This window comes from Nesoenas mayeri (genome assembly GCF_963082525.1).
Source record: "Nesoenas mayeri genome assembly, chromosome: 5".
Taxonomy (NCBI): Eukaryota; Metazoa; Chordata; class Aves; order Columbiformes; family Columbidae; genus Nesoenas; species Nesoenas mayeri.
The window spans coordinates 37228182-37254656 of record NC_137548.1 but is presented as its reverse complement, the minus strand read 5'-3'; the positions used below and the strand labels follow the sequence as shown (position 1 = coordinate 37254656).

Genomic DNA, 26475 nt, shown 5'->3' with positions numbered 1-26475 from the left:
GTACAAGTCCCAGACATCCATCAGTGTTGATCTGGTACCCGTTGGCCATTGAGAAGTGAATTTCTAGATGCTGAATATGGGACATTTAGGACTGTGTGTTGGAGGTGCTCAGAAACACCCTACTCCAACAGCTGGGCATAGCTCAGTCCTTATCAAAATCACACTCTATGGCCCTTGAAAAACTAAATCCCTAATCTCAGCATCCACTTTTAAAAACTTTTTTTTGGCCAAAGCTACATAAGTATTTAGCTGCAAAATTGAAAGAGCAATGCTTCCTTACCTCAGCAGGACAGGTGGACATTCTCAGCTATCTGTAAAGTGTTCTGAAGGAGTAATTATCAATTATTATAAGTAGCATACAACTAGGCTGTCCTTGAATATAACACACATCATGAGAAAAGCAAAAAGTCTTCTGTCCCCACCACCTCACCACTACAACACAACAGTCAGAAGCAAAAGCAACTGTACAGATGGAAAGAGTCCATAGCATCCAAGAGTCTTCAGGTCTGGTGGGACTCATGCAGTAGACACTCCATCCCTGTGCCAAGCTGCAGGAGAAGGTATGGCACTGCCTAAAGCAATAACCCTTTCATGGCCTCCCACGGGGACACCTGAGATCCAAGACACATGGAGACAGGCAGACAGTCTCACACCAGTTTGCCTGTAGGACCACAAGCAGCAGTTTTCTGTAGGCTTCATTGCATCCTCTTGATCTCTCTTGGTTTGTAATTACCCAGACTGCTCATGTGCACCATTGCTACATACATGTCTGTGCTAAACAGCTCACAAAATGGTGCGTAATGAAACTAGACAGAGATCTGGATCTGTGGAAACCTGGCCAAAACTGCCAAGCTGACAGAAAGGGAAGAGAAGACCCAATGGAAAAAAAAGGAAGAAGCTCTGGCCTCCGCTTTGCACGGACATAAACTAAACACAGAAAAATCTCCTCCCTTTCCTTTTTCTCTCGCATACAGACAAGAGAAAATTTCTGTGAGGGAGGGGGTATGAACAGAGAAAACAAAAAGAGGGAAGACAAAAAGGAAGAAGCAAATGCAAAGGCAATAGGTCCATACTTACGATCTGAACTGAAGTCATCTACCAAAATGATCTCCTGGATAAGGCTGGGAGGGGTACGGTTCAGGACACTGCAGGGACCCAGGGAGGAAAAAGACAAATGTCTGTGAGCTGCCATAATAACAACAATGGTAGGACTGATACAAATCTGCTATGCTATGTGTTACAGTAGGAATACCAAACTCCAGTAATGTGGAAGAGTTAACCTTAACCTTCTACCAGGGTTCATTGACAGGAGCCAAACTGCAAGCAGGAATATCCCAGAGGGCTGTGGCATCTCAGCCGAACCTTGCAAGGACTCACAGCCAGATCTGCAGGACTTGCCTGGGGGCAGCTATTATAGCAAAGGATGCTGTGGTACATTTTCTGCTTCTAAGCAGAGAGAAGAGCATCACCCGCTCCCACCTGCCAGGTGGTGGGCAAAGCTTATGGCTGCAAGGGAGAAGAAAGAGAGCTGACATCTTGCCCAGCAAGGAGTTTTGTCTCAATGCCACAGACGAGGCCTGCTGGGGCTTTCTCACCGATTCCCCTTCCCAGGAGGAAGGCAATTTTCTTTGGCAATATTCTGGATTTGGGGATTTTCTTCCTCTTTTTCTTGTTGTCCATCTTTCTTTCAAACCAGTCCCCACACTCACTGAGAGCATCTCCTTTTCATTGGGCTGGTCACATCATACCCCATAGTACTGTCGGGACTGCAGTGGGTTTGTGCCTGAGGGACACAGGGACTTTCACACACAAGGAGGGGAGATAACAGCTTCTGCCCTCCTTAGAGGTTGATGCATCTTGGTACCCTGCAGTCAGAACCATCTGATTCTGGACTTTTTGTCCCTCTCATTTGTTTAAGATGCTTGAACTAATTTTCCATGAGCTTCTTCAAATCCCTTCCCTGGCTCTACCACAACCACACAGTGGCTCCTTCTGCCATGCCTCCATGCACAGGCAGGTCCTCCTTGCCTTCAACAAGAATGCTCAGTCACATTTGGTCACCCCAGTGATGAGGAGGATAGCTATGCAAATATCAGTATTATATAACAGGGGTAAACACTGTCCTCTTGGTTCTAGCAACCCATCTCATTTCAGCGGCACCCACCTTCCTGAATTTGAGCAATTCTGCAGAAAGACTGTTGGCTTTTTTTTCTTCCTTTTTTGGGGGCTTTTTTGTTTTATACATGAAACAGACAAAAAGAGTAATCCCATGCTCCCAGGAATGGAGCTTTAGAGAAAGAAATTACCATCTTGCTAAGTAACGTCATTGATGGCTTTGCATACAGAACCAAAGTTTCCTCAGTTTGGGGGAGTTTTCTGCTGTGTCACACAGCAAAATCCTGACTGCTCTGCTGCTCAGCATCACATCTGACTCTATTTCAGATTTATGCTGCTTCATATGTCTCTGAGAGTATTTGTATTTCGAGCTTCTATGTCCCTAGATGACCGAGCTTGTATTTTTCAAAGCTGAATCTCATTTGCTTCTCATGGCTCATACCTCTCTTGATCCTCTAGCATGGTGGGGTGGGAGGTGAGGGATGTTCCTCTTTGCATGTGTAAGTGCAGCTTCTCCCAGCATAGGGATCATCTGCATATTTTACAGACAAGGTTGCCCTGCACTGAAATTCTTGCCTGTACAAATTCAATGCAAAATACAACCAACTGAGACAGGCTGCATCCTGCAGTATAATGGCTGCAAAATGGTATTCTACACCTTCTCCCACTAGCTTGGCTATTAGCAATGCTCACATTTTCTCCACAAGTTTCAGGTCTTCCAGCTCAACATAACTGTGAAAAAAAGCAAACACTTTGTTCCCTCTTCCTCACCTGTCCACTGATTCCCCAGCAGAGAGAAAAAACTCCTCAAGAAGCTCACAGCTCATTGTTCAATGCCCAGTTCTGCTCTCAGCTCTGCAAAAATTTGCTCTGGATCCTTGGGGAACATACTTAATCTTCTTTGCACTTTGTCTTGTCTGTCTTTTTAACAAGGGACACAGGAATCCTAGCTATTACCTCCAATGAGGTGCAGAGATTGACATGACAATCAATTACTTTTAGGCACAAAATGTTTTATTAGGATTCCAAAATCCAAATGACCATTGCCTTTCACAGCAGAAACACAGACTGTTCTCCCCTCAGCCCATGGATTCCCTACCTCCTTTGTCTTTTCTCACAGCTTCCTCCTTCTTTCAGTATCAGTGTCCTTACTCTGTCACACGACACTGCATTAGCACTGCCAATGAGTTTCTCTCATCTGCTGATCTGTCCATCCCTCTTCAGCTCACAGATAATCTAATTTATTCCAGATATTAGCAGAGGAGTTTCTCTTTTTTTCCTTTGCTCTAAAGTAACCTCCTCTTTTTCCATTATTTAAATTGTCATTGTAATGAGTTGCTATACCAAATGCTCTAGCATTACAATATAATCCTTTTAATCAGAATATAGACAGGCTCTCTGCATAGGCACAGAACCACTGACAGCTGTTCAAGTCCCTTGACTTAAAGCCTGACTGGTGCACTATTACATTGCACCAAAGACAAGCAGTACCCACAATAATGACTGAAAACAGAAATAAAGAAAGGGATCAGACCACAAAGCAGTTGATTTTCCCTTCTGCAAGAATGGACATTGCAGCAGAAGTGATGGTATCACTTAATGACTAATCAGGCGTAGACATCAATCATGCAAAATGCCTTTTGAGTGACAGTTATTTCTGAGGGAGAACAGGATGCCAAGCAAGTAACTGGTTTGAGAGTGACAGCTATGTCCTGCCAAGGAAAAGATATCATGCAGGCAAGCAGCTCTTGACTGACACTCATATCCTGCAGGACCAAGGGTGCCAGTAACAAGCCATTTGAACTGGCATGTTCACAAGTTCTGATGGATAGCCTCTTCTTTCCCCCTGCTCCCCATCTATTTCTCTCCCTCCCTCCTACACAAACATTTCTCCCACCCTCAAGTGGCAACAACAGCACATCACTCCCTTTGCTTCCACCCAGCAGCAGGGATCCCAGGGGCAGCAGGGATCCCAGAGCTGGGCAAGTGCCGATCTGCCAGGGGTGCTTGTGCAAGTCCATGTGTGCACACATGCAGGTGTGGTTAGCCAGAAGGATCTGCCGATCAGGATCTGGCCCCTACAGCTGCCATGTTTAGATCACCCTGAAATAAACCATCATGCAGGAGTCTCATCCCTGGATCAGTTCCCAAGACCTCTTGGTACAACCATTTCCACCCAGCTGAGTTACTTTGGACAGCTGTGAGAATAACTCAGGGGAGAACATTTAGGCTCTGGTCTCTCTAGTTTTACTTTAAGATTAATTTTATCCCAGTACTCTTTTCATATTTCTTCCTAGAATTTCCCAAAGATTTACAGCTGATCTTTGAGTTCCCAAATTGAGGCACACTCCAGCCAGACTTGCAAAGATTTCAGGTATGAAAGCCTCAACAGCTAGTACACATTCTACTCACCTCTAAATATTGGGCCTCTGAAAAAGTTTTCAGGCATAGAAAATATTGCTCTTAGTGCTGCTCATTTGCATCAGCTCTCCTCTTTTACATCTACTTGGCTTATAGCATCCCCATAGTGTAATTAGGATAACTAAACTTGAGAAATGGCTCATAATAGTTAAATCATATGCAACTTTCACCAGGTGCATCTCAAATGGTTAATTTTAATTACATAAATAATCATGCTCTACCTGGCTTAAGAAAGTTCTTATGGATATAGAAATAATGACAGGCTGCAAGCCTGACTAGTCAGCAGTTAAGGAGGCAGTGCAATTTTCTGCCTCCTGTTGCTTAATATCACTGTGGTCCTCTGCAGCCTCACAGCCAGGTCATGAAACAAAGAGAACGGAACAGTTTTGTCCCTTTGATACCTGACTTATCCCAAAGCAATGCTGCAAAGTAATAATTATAATACAAAGCATTTGGTGCACTGACTGTGTATGTGAATTCAGTGACAATTATACTCACAGCAGTAACTCAGCCTGGCACATTCAGATGTGTTTTGCTGAAAGTCAGGACTCCTGGGTTACAGAAGAGGCCTTGAAAAGCACTGTGAAATCTTCAACTCTATAACATCAGGGTCAACCTGCAAGTGGGACTCAGTCCCACAGCTCTTCCGACAGTGCAGCCATAACCCAAACCTTCACCACTGTGTATGGTTGTCAAACCTCCAAGACAAGGCTACTAGCTAATGCTTGGCAGTGTGACATTGCAAATGCTGTAGAGCCCAAGAAGAATTCAGCCTTTGGGATCTCTCACCAGAAAGGGATAAATCACGGACACTTCTGACATTTGATGCAAGCAAGGAGTAAATCAATCACATGCATTGGCTGTAAACCATCTGGCAATGAAGGCTCTAGCTGTAGCCAGAGGTCTGGGAGGAAATGCCATCTACCCCACCATCCACAGCAGAGTGTGACCAGGCTCTCACAACAGCACTCCTACAGTGGCAGCAGGATTGCAGGAACCAATCTGAACAGATTTTTTCAGGGTCTTAATTGGGGGCTCTGGGTTGCAGGAGACCAGTAATACCAAATCTTGAGTGTTATGTCCAGTTCTGGGCTTCCCAGGACAAGAAAACAAGGGACATGCTGAAGCAGGTCCAGTGAAGGATCACTAAGATAATTAAGGGACTGGAGCACCATATGTATGAGATGGGGTTGAAAGAGCTGGGGTTGTTTAGCCTTGAGAAGAGAATGCTCAGAAAGCAGCTGCAGAGCCACCATCCTTGAAGATTTAAAAACTGACCAGCCCTGAGCAATCTACTCTAGTTGACCTTGCTCTGAGCAAGCCTGGCCCGTTGATGCATCAGCAAGACTCATCTGCTCGTTAGTACACAACATCTCCATAGGATCTGGAATCAGTTTCTCTCTTTATGCATTACTGCTGCCCTGAATCTCATCTTCTCTTCATTTTAACTATCATAGCATCTGCCTATTTGATTGGCTGCCTTTAGATTTTCTTAAGGATCCTACTAACATGGCCTCTGAGCACCTAACCATTTATTATCTGACCTATGACGTAATTGGCAGAAATCTCTTCCCGCTGCCCTAGCAGCACCATATTTCCAAACAAATCTGCTCATTTTCTGAACAGCGGTTCTGTAGAACTCATTTTATGGTTCAAACGAAAAGGAAATTATAGAGATAAAAAGGCAAAATGTGTTAATGCAATACATACAAGTCTCTGGAAACACAGTAGCACCAAACCTGGCAGACCAAAATCCATACCCTTTGCTATGAGGCCAACTTGAAAAAGCATGTTATTTATTCACAAAGCACACTTCTCTAAGCCCACAGGAACTGACAGGGGAAGAAGTGGTGATGATGAATAATGCATTCCTGTTAGTGATACCATCAGCTCAACTTTCTCCCTGGAAAATTCACTCTTCCTTCAGCCTCCACAAGCTGTTCCTGGACCTGCTTGCAGGCTTCAGAGACCCTTTGAGAAATGGTTTGATAAGTCAGAGAGGGCAGAGGGCATTTTTTGTGTAAAAACAAAAAGGAAGCATCTCACTGAGTTCTGTGGGGGTGATGGGGAAAGGAAGGTGCAGCTGGAACATTGCTTTGTGGTACAGATAATTGCACGCTTCCATCTACTTGGGGATGCTGACAGGTTCGATATCACTTTTATACTTGGTTAGATTTGGCCACTACTAATGATACTTAGCTATAAGGAGACACTGGTACAAGATAGCAAGTGTCCTGTGGGTTGAGCAGGGTCTAGGCACAAAGCTCCAGGAAGGATCTGGTGTGCCATCAGGTTCAGTATCTGTTTACCAGCAAGTGACTCCTGCTCACACTGCAAGGGCCTCAGTATCCAACAAGACTTTGAGTTTATCATTTTCTGCTTGAGAGACTTGTGAGCTGTGCCCCTTGCCCTCACTGAGTGAGCCCCAGCACCTGGAACACATGCCCTAGCAGAGGGCTAGCTGCTTATTCCCATTTATGAAACATGGTCCTTCCTCCCAAGCCCTTTTGCTCACTTGCATCTAGCAGGCCACAGTATGCCCTTTGGTCCCCTCTCACTCTTCCAAACCAGGCTCATACAGACTGTTCCCACCTGCAGATGCAGGCCAAGCAGCCCCTTTCCTGCTGCTAACGAATCCCTCCACAGGGGCTATGCAGGGGCTAACTGCAGATATGTTCTGTCCTTGAAGACACTCCCATGCTGCCAATCCTGACCTGTCCTCATGGGCCAGCTCAAAAGTAGATCACAAGCAGCTGGGCGACTGCACCCACACTGCTTGTCTAACTGCTGGAAAATGCCTAACCCTCCATCAGTGCCCTTACAGGCACCATGATTTGGGCCCAGCACCCCTTGCTGAACTCACCTCTTCACTGTGCGGAGCAGAGTGGAGCGCGCCTCATTGTGGAAGGTGATGATGAGGCTGGTAGCTGGCAAGTCTGTGTCATAGTGTACAGAAGTGCACCTGCAACATAGGAGAGCAGAAGTGTAAGCCTAACATCATCCAGGAGCAGCCATTGCAGCAGCATACCTAGAATTTCTAAAGAAGAAGAAAATAATATGCTAAAACCAGAAACAGCACAGTTGAGCTGTAGCAAGAAAAGCCTCAGCAGCCCCTGCACCAAGGCTGGCAGAGCTTAAAAACAACTGTGCCTGTTGAAAGGCAAAGTTTTGAGGCTGTGATACCTAAACTTACAATGCTGCATGCTGAGAAGACCATATGGGTTTCATGGGGAACAAATGTTCAAGTCCCTGGATCTGCCTATGATTCATGTAAAATCCTGTTTATTCATGCATAGGACATGCACATGCTAAGGATGCATGGAGCTGGTATTGCTCTGTAAAGCACTCCAAATTCTTTGGACAGTAGGCTTTACAGAAAGGAAAACACTAGCTAGTGCTGCGTCAGGGAGTTGCTGAGGTTCAACACTAATACCTCTGCTGGCAATGGAAAGCCATTCCTCCCATCTTCTCATCTGACTTTGTAATGTTAGGTACACACATTCATTCTCATACTCAGAACCAAGGATTAACTCAGGATCAGCTTGCACAAGGGCTGCTCATATCTTGTGGAGAACAAGGATTCTTGGGGGAGAACAACTCACAGATGTGAATCCTGAATCCAATCCTGGCAGATATTAGGAATGGCAGATTTGGGTTGATCTGCTCCTCCAGAGTGTCTACCTTCTTAATATCCAACCAGTGTCAAACAGCAGTCAGTCTGCACTAACTCTCTGCCCAATGAAGAGCCCACACCTGAAATTATGGCCTAGTGTTTTTAACCACTCAAGGCCATGCACAGACAGAATCCATCCCAGGAGGGAATGTAACTCAGTTTGTTACACCCACTACGTGTACTTCCACATTTACTTACTGTTATTTATGGCTATTACTAAACTGTTACTGGTTTTATTATCACATTTAATCCTACTGGTTTATGCCTTTTTCATTGCAATATTTTATTAAGGGGACACCAGTTTCTTACAGCAATTTTCAAACACATACAGAAACCTTGATAAAGACTAATGTGGAAAACCTGAGACCAGACAGGAGATATACCACATTTATTATTGTTTCAAAATAATTCTGTGATGTAATGCATATTAAATGTATTAGGGCATCAGGAAGTGGAAAAGCAGCAGAGATTAGTGTATGTGTTATTTGGGGAAGTCTTCTCAGTACCTCAGCATTACTGCAGCATCACAGACGACAAGGACAAAGTTTGAGCTTGAAAGTTGGCACTCTCTTTGCTTTGAATAAAAAAAATAGCTACATGCTAGGTCAGAAGGAGCTTGTAGGAGATGGAGTCAAGTATGTTCAAGCTCTGCTTAGATGCCTGAAGAAAAAGTGACATGTTGGTGACCTATTGAACCCCACTCCTTAAACAGAGAGCCAGGTCCATTTGTGACAGAAGGATGGGCTTTCCTCAAACATCAATCTAACTTTTATCAGCTGAAATAATTCCTCATCCTAAATTGCCACCCCAGCAACCCCTCCAATATCGTTAGGTCAAGGTGCTCAGATACAGCTCCCTCATTTCCAAACTGCGACCTCTGCAAAGGGAAGGAACAGGGAAATAGGTTTATCTGCTCTAATTATACACTGCTTTGGACTCCCCACTGCTGAAAGGAATCCTTGCAAAGTTGGGGCTGAAATGAAATGAAATGAAATGAAATGAAACATTTACAGGGAATCACATATACATTGCTCTTCAGACTGAAATGCATAGAAGAGGCTTTTCACAAAAAACATGTTCTGCATGCTACCACAGATCAAAATAAACACTAAGTCACCTTTGAAGTAAGCTGGTTTTAGGCCAGAATATGACAGCAGACTAACAGAAAGCAGCAATTCTGCCTGGCAGGGAGACTTGTCAGTAACAGAGGACATGCCACCACTGTCTCTGAGTCACTAGGAAGCCAATCCCAAGTACTATGCTGGAGAATAGAAGCAGAGACTTTGATCTCACAACCAAGGTCCTGAGTGCTGGCTTTCACAAAGCACTCTGATGCTTGTCAGTGCTGGCAAGCTCACAAAGCTCTATGTCTCCTGACATCCCTTTCACAGTTTCAATCAAGTTAAATGCCTGGTTTCCTATTCCCAGCAGCTGTGAAATGTTGCTTTGCAATCCTAGGTAGGGTCTTGGTTCTAGCCCAGATAGACAAGCATTTCGGACATGGTTAGTTTGCTTCTGTTTCTTATCCATTCAAGTAGCCTGTTTTACGCTATCGTATCACTATCAAACCTACAACTTTCAAGGTATAATGTTATCTTTTTTGTACTCCAGAAACTACAAAATAGTTACCTGAGCACTATTAGCAATTTAAAGATGAGTTTAGTCAGCAGAATAAATTCACTCCCAGTGAAACATGGACAGAACGACATGTACTTTGAAGATATGAAATATTCAGCGTATTCACATGCTAGTTTCATTCCTGTCCCAGCAGCTTTCATTCAAAACATAATGCTCAGGCTGGAAAGAAGGCACCAAACCAGCTTCAGACAGCCAGGGCACAGCAGGTGAGGAACACCAGAGTAAAGCGAGGCTGCAACGGTGGCATAACTTGCAGTCAGGACAGAAGGTCACTGAGAGAAGCTGTGAGTGTGAGGGAAATTGTGCAAAAAACAATGGTCAGATGAGCAATTTGAGCTGCAATGGAGGGGCTGTGCTGAAACAAGATTATGCTTGGACCTGGGAGAAGAGATGCTAGAGAAGCAAAAAGCTGGGGCTAAATTAGTCAAGGGTCTCTGCACATTTGTGACCTTTCCCGATTAACCATGAAATAATGGGCCAACACTGGAGAAGAGAAGCCCGAACCATCCTTTGTCAACATTGCAGAACAACACCAGGAGGGCAGTGGACTCCCCACACTCCACCACTTGGAGCAAGGGCTGCACGGTACCTGTAGTGCCTGGTGTCCCGAATGGGTCGATCGCTGCTGAGTTTGTCACTCTCTAGCTGATTAAAAGCATGCTGGCGGTAGGGGTCTTCTCCGGCCTTCAGCAGCTTGGAGGACAAGTAAGCCTTTTCATCAAAACCCTTCCGGCTATTCTTCTCTCCTTGGGGAGCCCTTGTCATCTAGAACAGAGACAAGCATCAGGGAGAGCAGCCAACTCATGTTTACACACAGACAATAAGTTCAGACATAGAATCATAGAATCATTTTGGTTGGAAAAGCCTCTCAAGATCAACTGAGTCCAACCATTGTCCTGTACATGCGTACACTAAGGCAGGTTGTTTGCCACGCATCTGGAAGTAGCTCAGGTATGGGGAAAGGTCTTGGAGAGGAAAGCAGGAAACCCTCGCAGATATGGTGTTACAATTGCCTTCTCCAAGGAAAATTGCAGGCCTGCTATCCTTACTGACTGAGCTTGGGATGAAAGCTGCCATTCCTGATAGCAGAGGAACAGCCAAATTCCCTGTAGCTCTTGCTATGCAGAAGGTTCGAGACTGCAGGTATTTGGAAAGCCTTCCAGGCAACATGGGTTTGAGAGCAGTCTCCAGCCAATGTGGCTGAAACACAGAATTTTAAGCAAAAGCAGTTTCAGCCTTTCAGCAATCACTATCATATACAAACAGAAGCAGCTGATTTAGCAGGTTGCCTGCTGTGCCTTGCCCAGCTTTGTCCAGTCCATTATAAAGTTGGAAGCTGCATGTGACTGTCCCTAGACCCACGCAAGAACTAAAAACTGTAAAATATCAGCTTATAAAGCAATCAGGATTGTTTAAACAATCAAAGTCACTTAAACAAATTGTCTATGGTAGCCATTTGATAGACCAAATCATGAAGAAGCCATAAAATACTCCCAGCCTTGTACAAAGGAGTGCTGGATCTCCCTAAAACTGCTGGAAAAGACATATTTTGCCTCATTCATCTCTCATCTAAAGTGCTGGACAGTCCCCAGATCTTGAGATCCTTCTATATAAAACAGTTTGGATACACTCTAATACTAGGTTTGGTCACAATTCTCCCTCTCCTAAAAAGCTCCTTTTAGGAGATTTAGAGGGCAAGAGACCAGGGACTGGTCCCCAGTATCACACAGTATTTTCGTTGAGCCAGCTTAGTAGGCTGGGAAACAACTCGAGAGACCCAGGACCACATCAAATTCCTTAAGCAGGAAAGCACTTAGAAGAACAAACATCTCCGCACCTTTCTCCAAGAAGGGCTACTCTGCAGTGCAGACAGCCCTAGGAGAAGCAGACAGTTGGGTAAGATGATGGCAAATTAAATTCAGCATAGACAAGTGCAAGATAATGAACATTAGGAGAAACAAATTGAACTACTCATGCACGTTGATGGATTTCAAATGAACCGTGACCACGCGGGTTACAAATCCGAATGTCCCCATGGACAGCTCAATGAAGCCCTGCATTCCATCCATTGAGATGGGAAATACAGCAAATCGAGTGCACCGCAAATGTGACACAGAAAACTGAAACCATCATGAACACTGTTATACGAAATCAGTGACAGCTCAGCAGCCACAGCCAGAGCACAAGTTTTGTCAAACTGGTCTCTGGAAGGAAGCTACCAGAGCATGAAGAGAAATTAAAGGTTAGGACTATTCCATTTGCAAAGATGAATGAACTGAGAAAAAAAAATGAAAGTAGTCCATAAAATTATGCCTAATACAGCCAAGGTCAGCCTGATGCTCAGATTTCTCCTTCTTACCATAGAAGGACAAGGGAAGTGTCTTTTCCTAGGGGTGGGAAAAAAAAAGTGCCACTATTTCAACACAAAGAAACTTATTCAACCACTGGACAACCAGGCTGCTGCATATGGACTTACCATAGCATATGAGTCACACAGGCACAATTGTGCAGATAAGTTTGCCTCCAACCCAACCCCTCCAGGCAGCAAGTGCTCTGCCCTGTCGCCCCTCAGTGATGGATGCCATTGTCCCCTGCAGCCCCTCGGCAAGGGATGCCGTTGTCCCCCTGCTGCTCCTTGGTGCAGGATGCCGCTGTGCCCCACCATCCCTCACAGCGCCTGCTGCGACAGCACCGCTGGGCACATCGCTGGGTTAGGGCAACAGCTCAGTTACCTGCACGTCTGGTTTCAGAGCCTGCTGCCCAGGCTCTCCCTTGAAATAATATTTTCAGTACAAGGAAGAAAATAATTACTTTAATATCTCTAGAAATTGAAGTGTTTTTCTCCTTTAATTTGCACTAGGTGCTTTGTCAAGCTTAGCTTCCATTTCTCTATTTTCCTCTTGCCCTAGAAAACAACACTGATGTGTAGCAAAAGCCCAGCTTATCAAGCACCTTCAAATATTTTGCAGTCACTTGCTTGCCCTTTACTACTTACCTGTCTCTCCAGGCCCTGGAAAAACAATAGCTGGTTTTGGTTTATATTGCTATGAACCATTGTGCATATAGCTGGAAGCAGCAGCAAGTCTTCAGGAGCCATTTTGTCAGGGCACTGCAAGGGCCGGGGGCTCCCCATGGTGGGGCTCAGGGCAGGGCCTGGCAGCCAGGGCACAATCCCACCTTCCAGCCAGGGGCAGAACAGCTCGGGGCCACTGTGGTACCCCAGCCCTGGGCATCAGGCACCTCCCTGGGGACGGACCAGGCTGTGGGCCCACCTTTGCAGGGCCCATGGCCAGGCAGAGCAGGGCTGTGGGGAGCTGGAGACCGGCCCTCCTGCAGCATCGCTGGGTCAGGGGCTGATGGCCCCAGGGGGGTTGAAATGGGGTCCTGGGCCATAGGCGGGGGAGCTCTGGGGAGCAGGCAGGGACAGGAAGGCCCATTACTGCCCTCAGGGCCATGACACATTTAAATTTGAACTATTAGGGTAAATTCCTCTAGATACTATGGTGCTCACATTAATTACGCATTAAATTCTAAAAGTGATAAAAGAGCACTGGGAATTAACTGTCAGTTAAGAACACTTCTCATTTTTATCTCAGCCAGTATCTCTATGCGCTCTCTTCAAACAGGGCAAAGGGAAGATGCAGGGGATAATATCTCAGGAGGCCTAGGTTCAGCTTCTAGACTGACAGCTAATCAACAGGTAATCACCAAGTCATCAAACAACCTATCTATGAGCACCAAGAAGATAACAAGGCAATAAATAGGAGCCAACTGAGATTTGTCAAGACCGCATCATGTCAGAGCAACCTAATTTTCTCCTGTGATGGAGTAATCAGTCTTAAGGGTGTGGAAAAGCAGTAGATAGATACATCATGACTTTGGTAAGGGTTTTGCTAGGCGGTGGTAAGATGTCATTAGCAAGCTACAGAAATAGAAATCTAGAGGAAACTCATGCAGAATGGGTGAAACTGTTTGGAAAGCCACTGTCAGAGCAGAATTACCTGTTCACTGTCACAACAGAGGGGCTATGGTTAGAGCAGGTCTTAGGGATTTGTTCTCGATCCAGCACTATTCAGTATTTTCATAAGCACCTTGGATACTGAGTACATTAATCAAACCCACAGGATTTGTCCACAGCAAAAGTGTCAGACATATCAGGGAACAGGATTACAATTAAAAATTATCATCTCAACAAATGGGAAAAAAAGTCTGAAAACAATTCATTAAGGCCCCACAGACCCCTACAGTTCATCAGATTTATGGCTAGTACAAAACATGAAAGAAACATCAAGGTAGCAGCTCCCCAGAAAAGTGCTACATGTTACAGCTCATTACAAAGCACACAACAGCAAAGCTCAATAAAGAGAAGAGAGAAAACATCATCCTGAGTGGAGCCCAGACAGCTGTGAACAAGCCTGGCAAAGTGAATATAAAGCTTATCTCTAAGGACGGACTTGCTTTATCAGATTTTTTTCCTAGAACAAAGATGTTTGACTGCAGGACATTTTTCACTGTTAATTGAAAACATACTTGACAAGAGCAGCATAGGTTCTGATACAGCAGCCAACTCCCTGCCAAACCCTCTGAGGAAGGCAGACTGATGTCCACCCCTTCTTTCCTCTCCTTTCACATTAACACCTCTCACTTCAGGAAGAAGTCAATATAAGCACATCTGAGCTTTGGGTATATCAAAGGCACAGTATGTACACCTAAGTGCAAAGTTAAGACTTTTACCACAACAGGACGGTTCACACCTGTAAGTTCTCTGTGTAGCTTGCTACACACCCTCTATCCCCATGCTTGGGGCTGGAACAAGAAGTGGGAGTTATGGGAACAGAAGAGCCCAGTTCCTTCTGACTGATGGTCTGTGACAGACCAAAAGAATTTGCTAGATGAAAGCAGAAATAAAGATGAATAGGCACTGGAAATGTCAGTGTCTAGACTAGGGATTAGCACAGCAGTTTGTATAAATTAAGGTTTGTCCCAAACATTGCTTAGACCTCCGACACAATTCACATACCAAAATTTCCGGAAATTCTATAAACCTTCTATTCTCATTTCACCGTTTCTCATTTTCACCTATGCTTTTCCCTTTCAGTGACAGAATGGACTGAGTTGCTCTTCCGCTACTGAAAGCACGTCCTTATTTGTGTTTTGACATGGTTCAAGAGACCAGGAACTATTTAAGTAGTGAAGTTAACTTTCTAAGTAAAAGATTAAGGGAAAGGAATTAATGCCATGCACTTCTATGAAAACTTGAGAGGCTCATTTCTTGACTAGCCCAGTGATATTCCTCTAGGCCTGATCACTTGTGGAACAACAAGACTATAACACAGAAAGTGCCACTCACCTCCATGCACTATCACTACCATCAGGCACACGCATGCCAGCTCCAAAATAATGCAAACAGCCACTAAAACCAGAGCAGCTGGAGACTGCAGGGTCACAGGATACATTTTTGTAACAGCAGGCTTAGTCAAATTCAAAAAGGACAACCATACTCCAGGAGTCATGAGAAATCATTACTTAACTAAAGTAAGGTATGCAAAATTCTCAAAGACAAGCGCAACTAATGATTTTACAGTTACTGCACCATTAATTCAGCAGCAGTTTTATATGGTGAGATGTGTACTCCAAAGCTTCTGCATATCTTCCTTATAAGTGTCTAGTGCTAGTACAACAAATGGAACAAGGGGCTGCCATGTTTTTTTGTTTTAAGCTAATTTTCATGATTGTGTCAGCTATGTCAAATCCCAGGACTGAAAAGCATAAATCACATGCCATCCCCAGCAAGTACCTTTCCCTGGAAGAACTAACTAATGAATATGGACACAAAGCAAGCCAGGGAGTAACAACTTCATAAAACCTTTCTCTCTCCCGAGTCCCCACTTTGATTCATCCCGCTGCTGCAGCCTCACATACCACCGCTGCCATGATCCCCAACCCTGCCAGCACCTCTCTCCCACCAGCCTTGCAGGTCCAGCCCCCCTCAGCAGAGGTTTTCCCCTTTGGACTGGTTTAATGCCAGCTTCAACCCATTGGGTTGAGATACAACCTGGCTGGCTGAGCAAAGGGCAGGATCAAGTCACCTCTGTAAACCACAGTGGAGCTGCTGGGGTCCATATGGTATGAAATTTTTCTCCATGGGCTCAATCCACTTGCTCCGTAAGCTGTCCCAGTGACCTGAAAACAAGTTCCAAAGAGGACAGGACAGCACAGCACCACCAGCAGCAATCAGGTGCTAGAGAGCACAGCGGTGCTTGAGGATGCCACGGAGACAGGCCCTGCTCAGCTCTGTAATCCATATGCTGGCAGACGGATGGGCTACGGATGGCACAGAGCACACACAGGGCAGGACCGAGAACTGTGGCAACTCCAAAGAAATTCCTAGGAGACCCTGCTTTCCCAGGGAGCAAGCTACTCTTGATGGGCTGAACCTGCAAAAGATCATCTCTTGAGTGTCCATTGCCAAGAGCATTTGTTATAGAGGGTCTGTTGCATTTCCAGTTGGGTTTAGGAATCCCAGTGTGCACATGGCTCTTGTTATATGTCATGAAATAGTCCATATACTTCTCTGAAAAATGGCTCAAAATACTTTTAAAAGAGAATGATGTGCCTGAAAGCACAGGATCTATTTTATTCATGCTTTGTTTAACTGTGTAAAGCATTTAAAATGTGGTTTAGGAACCATGCTCCCACAGAACTTCTGTTATGAAATGTTAATAAAAATTACCACAGTTAAATAGAGCCATCTCTGTTCTTCGAGAAGTGCAAGTGCTGACAGAAGTGCTCAGAGACTAATTTGAATGTTTTGTTTGTAGCTTGCACAAACTGGAATAACACAATGGAAGCAGTAAAGCAACTTGAATTGATCAGCTCCCACACCAGCTAATTGGTCACATGAGATTTTCTACTGCCTTTAGCACTGGACAATGTCAAAGCTTGCTGCCAGTTCCAAATTGGGCTGGAGAGACCAGTGACAGGCCTCTAGCAGAGGCTGTTTTCATTGCCCTCTGAGAAGAGGTCATGGTTGCCAGCTCACAGGGTTTCTCTAGGCCCTGTGACAGAGCTGTAGTTTCCAAGGAATGGTGGGAGTGAGAAGCAGGGAAAGTCTGCTGGGGCTTGATTTCCAGCACTGCTGCTTGCTCGAGGTGCCTCTCCGCCTCCCTACTCTTTTCCACCATCTCCTGGCATTTATTGGCTTCTGTGCATGCAGAGGCAACTCTCTGCCAGCTCTGTAAGAGTGCATCTCTGCTCTCTTCTGTTATAGCCCCAAGAAACCCTTTCTCTCCATCCCTGCCTTATGGCTAGTAAGTCATGGGATTCCACCAGGCATTTTCAGTTTTGTTCTTCCCTTCTTCCCTCATAGCTTTGCCAAACATTGAGTTGTTGACAAGGAAAGTGTCCTCAAGCATCTGGCTTGAAAAGGTGGAAATCCTGTATAAGGCAAGAAAGAAGTAATTATTTTTCTGTGTTTGGTTTCCATGGCAATGTCCTCCCCACACCCACCAATTTTTGGATGATACTTTCAGAGCCTCCTCCAAGAGACACAGAAGATGGCACAGTGCTCCATGTTATTGCCTACAGGCTGGATGAGGTGAACATCACACTTTCCTGCGATGTCTGTCACAAGCAGACTTGAGTTGTTAGTGTGAAGAGTTTAGAAACAGGCTTGTTGCTGACTTAGAGGTCACAACAGTGTGTTGATAGACAAAGGCTTGGCTGCTACCTTTCAAGCATACTTGCCATGGTTTGACAAGCTGATCTTTTGGGCAGTTTTGGGGAAGAAAGTAGGCAACACAAGAGAGGAAAACAGCATAGGGGAAGTTTACAAGAGGAGCAGCAAAAAAAACCCCTAAGAGCAGTTAAGTTTATCACAAGCGCTGGTTCTCTGATAGCTTCACGCACTACTACCCTCATCTAGCTTGTCAACACATGGGAAGGTGATGTGTGTCCTACTATGGTCCCAACTCCTTACTTTCATGCCTAAGGACTCACAGTCTTGCTTCAGAGACAGGCATGTGGCCTCTGCCTAATGATCCTCCTTAGCCATCTCTCTTGTGCCTCTGTGGAGAAGCATTCTTCTTGTGATATTTCATCCTGATCCTGCATGTCCTTGTCTACAGAAGAGATGGATGCTTCCAGGAAGCACATCTGGATCACTCTGCCTAGGTCCCAAAGCTATGCAAAGCAGCATGAGTTGACAAGTGGAGAACAGCCAAAAGTAACACAGAGGGAACAAGTGCCAGCACTACAGCACACATCAGTTTCATTCATTTTGCAGACAGCAGCCCTTAAGAATATGAGGTACTCGCCGCCATGCTGGTCATATGAGCTCAGCAACATCCTGCATGCAAATAACTCACTTTCACATGCAGTGACTGGTTTCAGCATGAATTAACCTCTATCCACCCTCATGTAGGTTAGCAATCCATGCATAAATCATGCCTTCTTAGATTCCCCTCCAAATACAGTCCTGATGTATACTCATTGTAGAATGGTAGCCTGAGAGGCTGGCATTTATTATACAAAATCACATGTGACAGGTGCACAATACTATCAGTTATCATATTCTATTGGTGGCCAAGACAGATATAGCATATAGAGATATATAACATATAACAGGAGATGACTTCTACAAAATATGTCCATCTTTGAACCAGCTCTAATCCCGAAACAGACCTTGAGCAGTTAGCAAGGGCTGGATCCTGCAAAGTCTTCTGGCCCAGCAGGAGGACATTGCCCATAAGGAGTGAGGGGACATGATGCCCTGAGGCATCCTTCTCGTCTTTTGTTTTTAGGAGTGTTGAATAAAGCAAAGCAGGGGAAGCAGATGCCCAAGGACACTCTTTTCCAAATAGCTCTGAGGAAATGAGCCTGCTCAGAACTGTGGAAAACCAGACCCCAGATGAGGCAAAGCAGTTGCCAAGGCCTATTTCTTCCCTCATTTTGAAGTCTAATACACACAGATGTCCATTATGCAAAACTGAAAAATCATATTACAATTTTTGTTTCTAATGTATTCATGACATTCACATACATTGATTTTATATAAACACCCACATGTCCAGATACATACATCTGGCTTCTATGTTTATTTGATCTTCATCTCTTTCCCTGGAGCAAAGCCATTTTTTCCCTATTTGGCAAATTTTGTTGTGACACAAACACTGCCATTTTTGCTGATAGAAGACTTCATACTTTTATATTTCTCTCCAGGAGAAAACAAAGTGGAGAAAACCCTGAACAACAGTGATGAGATGGTCTTCAAAGTTACTAAGTACCAGAATGAGAGAGGAGTGTGAGGTTCATGGCGTTGCTTTTCCCTGAAACAACACCTGTTTTCCAAGCAGAGCTCTCTCGATCCATAAATATCCATGACAACATCTGGTGCCAGAGAGAAAACAGACATGACAGCACACTCTTTGAATACCTAAGGGACTAGGCAGTTTGTGCTGGCACCCCCACCAAAACAGCAGCATTGTCAGAAAGAGATCCCAGTGGGCAGCTGGGGACATAGTGCCTCTGGGAATGAAGGTTTTGTACAGAGAAACAACAGTCACATGGACATGAAGCTGTCTGCATTCAGACATCTGTTTGGTATCACGCAGCGAACGTCCTTAGCAAAAGTTTTCTAGGTTGCTTACTGTATATAGGAGTATTGGTCTGCCAAAGGTTATACGTATGGTTTGTAAAAGTGTGTTTTGAGGTCCTTCAGAGAGAAAAAAAAAACAAAAAACCAAACGTTATAGGAAGTTGCACTTTTTCTTCTGGAAAAACATCCCAGTCTTTATAGATATTTAAATATGTAAAGAATGTCCCTGGTTTCCAAGTGATTTTGAATTACTAAAACAAAGAAGAAAAAGGTACAATGTTTTGTTATCCATCTTCTAAGTGTTAGATGCTCAGTGGCCATTTAGACATCACCTGAATTTCAATTTATAGCATCTGTATCAAGACAGATGATGCCCTCCTGATTTCCTGGTAGCACCTATGAAGCCAATAAGACAGTTCAAATGAAGGTGGTCTAGGTCTTCATTAAACATATCAGTCACATAAATTGCATCTCTCTCTGCCCATTCCCCCACCTACACTGCCTGCACAGACATAACATGTGTATGTGCCTTCTGTGCTGATGTACTAATCTATTCCCTTTGAACTCAAGTGACCTACATTCAGCCTTTTCCTCCCAGTGAATTGCAGCTGCCTAGAGTGACAGATGCCACCACAAATATTTTCACAGAGGAGAAAGTAACTTTAGACCTCATAAGCTGCTAACGTAGTCAGCAGTGAACTAGTTATCTAAGAGGTGAGCAGAGGTCAGCTTGCATTGAGGACTGGGCACTGCTCATCCAAAGCATTAAAACATTTAACTATATTAAGCTCGGGACTCATTTTCTTTGCCTTCAAGATCAAGCTGTAAGGGCTTTTTGCTAAGGCTAGAGAAAGGAAGTTGAAGACCTTTTTAGTGATTCATCATCAAGAGTTAGGGCTTTAAATGGGGATTAGAAGATTAAGAATAAAATATCATGGTTTTGCAACTGGCCAGCATTCACACTTTGCAGAAACACTGTGCACATGCACAGCTGAGCCAGGGGAACAAGGGACATTTCACACCCCGGCCAGGGACAAACCCGGCCCCACAGCAGGAGGTGGGAATTCCTCCCCATCTTCCAGCAAGGGAAGACTTTTTCCCTAACATGTGCTTGACAGTGAGTCTTGCTCAAACAGTCATGTTTTTGAATATTATCCAATTCTGCAGCAGCTCGCTCCCCATGTTAATCACCAGACAGATACTGTCATGGCCTCTGGCAGGTGGCAGCACCAGGCAGGTGGGAAGCAGAGCACATCCTGCAGACTTAGCCAGGCAGCAAACCAGCCTCAGGGGGCCAAGCTCCTGCCTTTGTGCCAGCTGGGGCACCAAACTGCTCCTGAAGGCTTGTGTGCAGCCCCAGAGCCTGCACAGAGCTTGTCTGCCCAGGAAATAACACTTGGGTAGGATGTGACCTTGACGAGTCAGGTAATTTACCATGATGCTCCACACAGCTCTTCCTCAGATTAGCTATTGAACATCACACAGAAAGGCCCTTGGCAGGACCTGTTGGTTGGGAGTTAGCCAGGCCCAATATGAAAATGCAACTTGTCTGTAAACCAACAATCAAACTGGCATTTAACAGAGTGACTCGATATAACTCCTCATGTTGCAGTTGAATTACGACCTGATTTCTCAGAGAAGTTCAAGAATGACCTGCAACTCATAATGTGGGCTTGTATTTCAGAGGTTTGAAGCCATGAGAACTGTCCCCAGGGACTGTACTAATACTCTTTCTGTAGCGACAATAGTGATGGTGCATATGCATCCATGCTTTATTCAAAATATGAGTCCTTCTGCACAAGACCTTGTTCATTCAGCTATCTTCTCTGCTATGAATTCAGCCCTCTGGCATGCAACATTGTCTTCTAGCAGTGGAAAGACTCATTGTTTATTTGTCAGTGAAGATTTGAGAATATCAGGCCTCTGGCATTTTGTTTAGGAGCCAAATGATATTCCATTTTAATTGATTAATTTTTCAGTTACTGCATTGCTCCAAATCCAGGACTCAGCAATCAATTTGAAATGACAAGACCCTCAGAGCTGCACTCTGCTCCTGCTTGGGTCTCCATCTGCAAAGACATTAAATTCACCTCCCCAATAGCAAGTTTCATCAAGGATAATGCATACCAATGAAGAACCACAAAATGGGCTCATATATGCCTGTCAAATATGAAAAAACCCTGTGTTGCTATGCAGGCCTCTGTCACTCTAGTCTTCAATCACATTATTAATAGAGGCCTCCTCAACAGCCTCTCTGCTCTGCCATTTAATCGCTGTCTCTCAAGAAAGAGCCAGGGATAGAAGGAAGAACGGAGCCATCAAAGCAGGCATCACAAAAATGGACGCATCTGACAATCTGGAAATACACTCAGGACAAGTATGGCCAAAACCACTGCACATGGAAACATAGCTTTCCCCATGCACAAAGTGCCACAGCCCTTCACACAGCCACTTGTCTCATTCTGCAGGTGCAAACTGTGTCAAAATAAGGTCAATGATTGCAATGACCAGCAAGGATCTTTAAAATCCATTACTCTGTCAATCCCCATCCAATACTAAGAGCAATCATCATCTGATTTCACACATACAGTACTCACAGTTCTGTTGCCAGTCACATATTGTAAGACCATCTCAGAAAGATGCAACTCCTGGGTTATGTTGTTCGTAGAACTCACAGATTTTATTTTGTAAGGATATTTTTTTTGCCTTCATAGTTGCAGAACAGAAAAAGGTGGATGCTTAGAAATTCAAAACTCAGAAGGTGAAGATAAAGGACACACAACTTGGTTTTCAAATCAAGCAATGTTTGAATGTTTGTCGTCAGCAGTAGCACCTCTACAAACCTTGGGCTATGGCTGGTTTTGGCCTGGCTAAACCATAAGTCTGGTCAGGCAGATTTTGGGAGCTGATGGTTTTGAGCTAGTTTATTAAAAGACACATCTAACATTTTTCTCCACATTTTCAACTAGTGAGTTTTGCCCAAATTTCATTTTCAGAAAAAAATATGTTGTAAGAAAAATGTGGGCGTCTGTTTCTGAGAGCTGAGGCTGTGCCCCTAACCTTTTGCTTCCCAGAGGAGTGTTGTGTCAGTATAACCGATACTGTCAAGGAAGATCTTCACCAAAGAGAGAGCACAGCTCCCAAAAGCCACAATGCTGTGATGGACAAAGGATCTTGCCTGGGCTTCAGCAGCCTTCCTAAATATGAATGAAGAATAAAACCTAGACACATTCAGTCCTGTCACAGCTTCATGAAAACCACAGGGTTGCTCACGAGGATGAGCTCTGCTTGGTGAGGTCTGCTTGCTCCTCCCGCAGAGAGCAGCATGAACCACAGAGGCGTTGTTTATGTTCAGAAGAACACAATGTAAAATCTAAGTGTGCTGTAAATTACTAGTGAAACCCAGTGGCAAAATTCCCAGTGACATCAGCAGGACAGGATTTCAGCCACAACAAAAATATAAACAGAAAGAAACAAACACACACGGAGTACCAATTGAGGTCCAAGCTTTCCACTACCTTTCAGTCATTCACACTCATTTTATTATGATATATTGGAAAAAAATCAAACTGTTTAAGAGACTGAACTTCCCCTTCTTCCAACTCTATTTGTCCCGGAAAATGGCTTGTGCTTAGAAACCACTCTAATATGTTGTTAAGTAGCCTTCATTACCCAGAAGACGAATAATGTATAAATTTCTAGCTGGAGGTTATGGTGAGGAGGTAAAGGTTAAATGCAATACAGCTTGTTAAAGACATGGAGTCTGTAATGCAATTCATTTTCTCCAGAATAGAAGAAGATGTTGAGACATTCTTCACATTTCTGGCTCGCTCTCATTGGGTTTTAGCATTTCTGGTTCCAGCAGGGAACATGGAGATGAAGAAACATGAACAAAGGAAACGTGCTGACAGGTTCATTCAAAGTAGGTTTGAAAAAATTAATACAACCAAAAGCAGAGCTGTGGTTGCAAGCGTGGGGACAGACAGCACCAAAGACATGACAAAATAAACTAAAAAAAAAAAAAAACCAAAAAAACCCAAACAGTAACAACAAAAGCAAACTAAAAGACAAAAAAAAAATCCAAAACAAATTCCACGCACAGAAAACCAACCATCAAAAAACATGGAGAACTGTTAGAGAGGGAACAAGATCAAGATGGTCTACCCTTAAATGAGAAAAGGTGAATGTAACAGAGGAATTAACTTCTAACTCTACATTACACAGTCCGGAATAAGTGTTTCTTACTGTGGCTCATTATTCTACACAATGAGTCTGAACACAGCGGGACTAGGGAGCAACAGCAGCCCTGCAGTGTGTTCACCCTGCATAGTGGCAGTCTGAAGGTGGTCTGACCAGCAACATACCCAACGCCAATAAAACCCCAAACTCCTTAGCAGAGCAGCACCTCCTACTGAATAAAATGCATTTAATGGTTCAGATCTTATTTTTGGTTAGCACAAAGGCAGCTCTCACTGAGAGCTCTGCAGCCACAGGGTATGAGCCAGAGCATGCACAGCAGCTCTCATGCCCATTGAGTAATGTTCACAGCTCAGGATCCAGCACATTGCCGGGACAACATTTTTCAATCTTTCTCCATAATTAACAGATGTTTAAGCCACGTGAGTTGCTCTTGGTCTCTGAAAGGAGTGATGAGATATGTACTGAATTTTTACAAAAGCACATACACTTCAGGACTTTATCTACCTTAGTCAAAGGGCACTTCGCTGTCTGTCAATAAATCTATTAGTTCATCCAGATCTCTGCCTTGCCTCTTCCACCACAAACCAACATTAAAAGGTTGTTCAAGGTTGTAGTGTCAAGCACTCAGCACAGAGGTCAATGCTGAAATACAAGTGTCAGCGCAAAGCCAGTTTCACCATGCGTGTCCACTACTACCATTAATTGGCATGACTGCACATAACTACATGTCACTGTGTGCCCTGACCCAGCGGACTGAGCTCCCTGGAGTTCTTCCCTTGCTTCCCTGCAATCACATGCAAAGTAGAACAGAAAGAAGTGGCATGCCAAAAGCATCCAGATCAAGTCCCCAGTGATATCTCACGCTCAGTAGCTTCAACTAATTTGAAGCTAGAAATGGTAGTCAGGAAGAATCAGCCTGTGACCTGGTTCCGAGGGGAGCCGGAGCTGCAGCAAGACAGAGAAAACCTTGCATTGCAAGAGGCAGCTTCCATTTCACATGCTAGGATTGTTTCAGGACCAACCCTCAGGGAGGGATGCAGGGAAACAGACCTCTTCTAGGAGGCAGCATTTTGAGATCTTTTCTCCTTTTCAAAGACCACTCTTCTCAGGATAGGTCTTCTAACATCAGCCTCCACGATTATAATAGCGGGGTCCCATACACCTGTGTAATTGTCCTGGTGGAAGTTACTTCACTTTTTCTCCTCCCCTACTGCCCAGTTCTGCCATGTTTTTTGGGAGAGGCCTGTGGAGGAGAAGATGGCTGAGTTACCAAGACAACCCATGCTTTAGAGGTGCTTTGGAAGAACCTGCTCCCTCTCAGCCAGAAACTCAAAGCTCTCTGTTGCTGGCACCTCCTCTCCTTCTTTACTTATTTTAATACTGCCCATAGCAGAGTGAAAATGGAAAACAAGAGTGAAAACAAAGCAAAACGCAGAACCACTGCATGCACAACTAAACACCATGCGAGGGAAAAAGCTGAGCTCCTTTGCCTTCGCCAAGGCTGGACACTGAATGTGCTGCTGGAAGCTGCGATAATACTACAGGGAAAGTGAATTTGTCTTCTCCATGTAGTCATAACATCCTAAAAACCCAACAAAAGACCAAAGAGGTCTTAAATTCGAAATGCAGGATATTCCAACATGATTCCATAATCAGCCATTTCTGCTCAGCCATTACAGTGCTATGAAGTGCATTTGGCCCCTCATCTCTCATTGCCTGGGTGGGTGGTGAACAGGCAATGACAGATGTGACCCAACAGCCTGCAACTGTTCCTAGCCTGCTGCAGAGAGAGCAGTAGGTCTCACATTTGGAAAGATCCCAAGGTATCATAAACCTGCTGCTGTTTTCCCTTTACAGCATCATTTCTGTCTGTGATTGCATATGCAACCACCAGGGCATAGGCTATAAAGCCCAAGCCTACAGCTGATACAGAGATCTGTCTGCATTTCTAGATGTTTGTTACCATAGCAATACCATAGTAATTTTTAGTTTGCTTTGTTCCTTCTGTTTTTTTAAAGCTAGGTTCTTACCCAGTGCAAACAGAGCCAGTTCCCAGTTACGCGAGGAGGAATTTAATACTCGCAGCATGCTGCGGATGCTGCCCGGGAGCAGGGTGCTGAGAAGAGATGCTCAGCTCCTGCCTCACGCCCCACTGCAGTTGCAGGGCTCTGTCCACTTCTCTCATCAAAGCCATTTGTGATGCCTGCACCCAGCATGGTGTTGCTACCTATCCACGCTGATAAGTTCCATGCTACTGAGCCTGCTTACCTCCTTGAGGAGCTCTTGTGATTAACTTTTCTCAGAACAATCATCAAATTGTTATGAGCATCCAATTTCAGCTTCTTCTCTAAACAGTGCAGCCAAAAGCAGCTTACAAGATAAGCACAAATAATGTAAAGCCAACTTTTTCTTCAGTGCTAGAGTCTACTGCCAGTGTCTGGTAGTGATCTACAGAAGCCTTAATTCAACTATCATAAGGGCGTATTCCAGAACTGCCATATCAACTTGGTTTTCAACATGTCATTCACTCAAAGGGATGCGAAAAGATGAAACAAGTTGATCGCCAGATCCTCCCAAATATAATTAACTATGGTCTTGTTCAGAGTTAAGGGTAGCCAAGGGAGAATCCTTCTAGAAACAGAAAGGTACACTCTTGCCAGACGCACCTTTTTTTTTAGAAAAAAAACAGGCGGGGGGTGGGGGCAAAAAGAAAAAAAAAATATCACCACACAACCACACACTTCCTTGGTCACTTGGGTAACTGGGGAAAGTTGACCCTTTAGCAACCAATGCCCCAACTAGACAGAGCAGCAGAGCTTAGCAGCACACTCTT

The 26475-nt window shown here is 44.4% G+C and overlaps 1 protein-coding gene across 1 annotated transcript in view; it reads right to left on the bottom strand.

Annotated features, from left to right (window-relative positions):
* Positions 1 to 26475, bottom strand: part of GALNT16 (polypeptide N-acetylgalactosaminyltransferase 16) — a gene marked incomplete at both ends in the record, with an annotated part of 74355 nt that overhangs the window by 26130 nt on the left and 21750 nt on the right. Inside the window, 3 exons of the mRNA XM_080345436.1 lie at positions 1078 to 1145; positions 7400 to 7498; positions 10437 to 10612. Of these exons, the coding sequence (XP_080201562.1) occupies positions 1078 to 1145; positions 7400 to 7498; positions 10437 to 10612 (343 nt within the window). The remainder of the gene's footprint in view (positions 1 to 1077; positions 1146 to 7399; positions 7499 to 10436; positions 10613 to 26475) is intronic.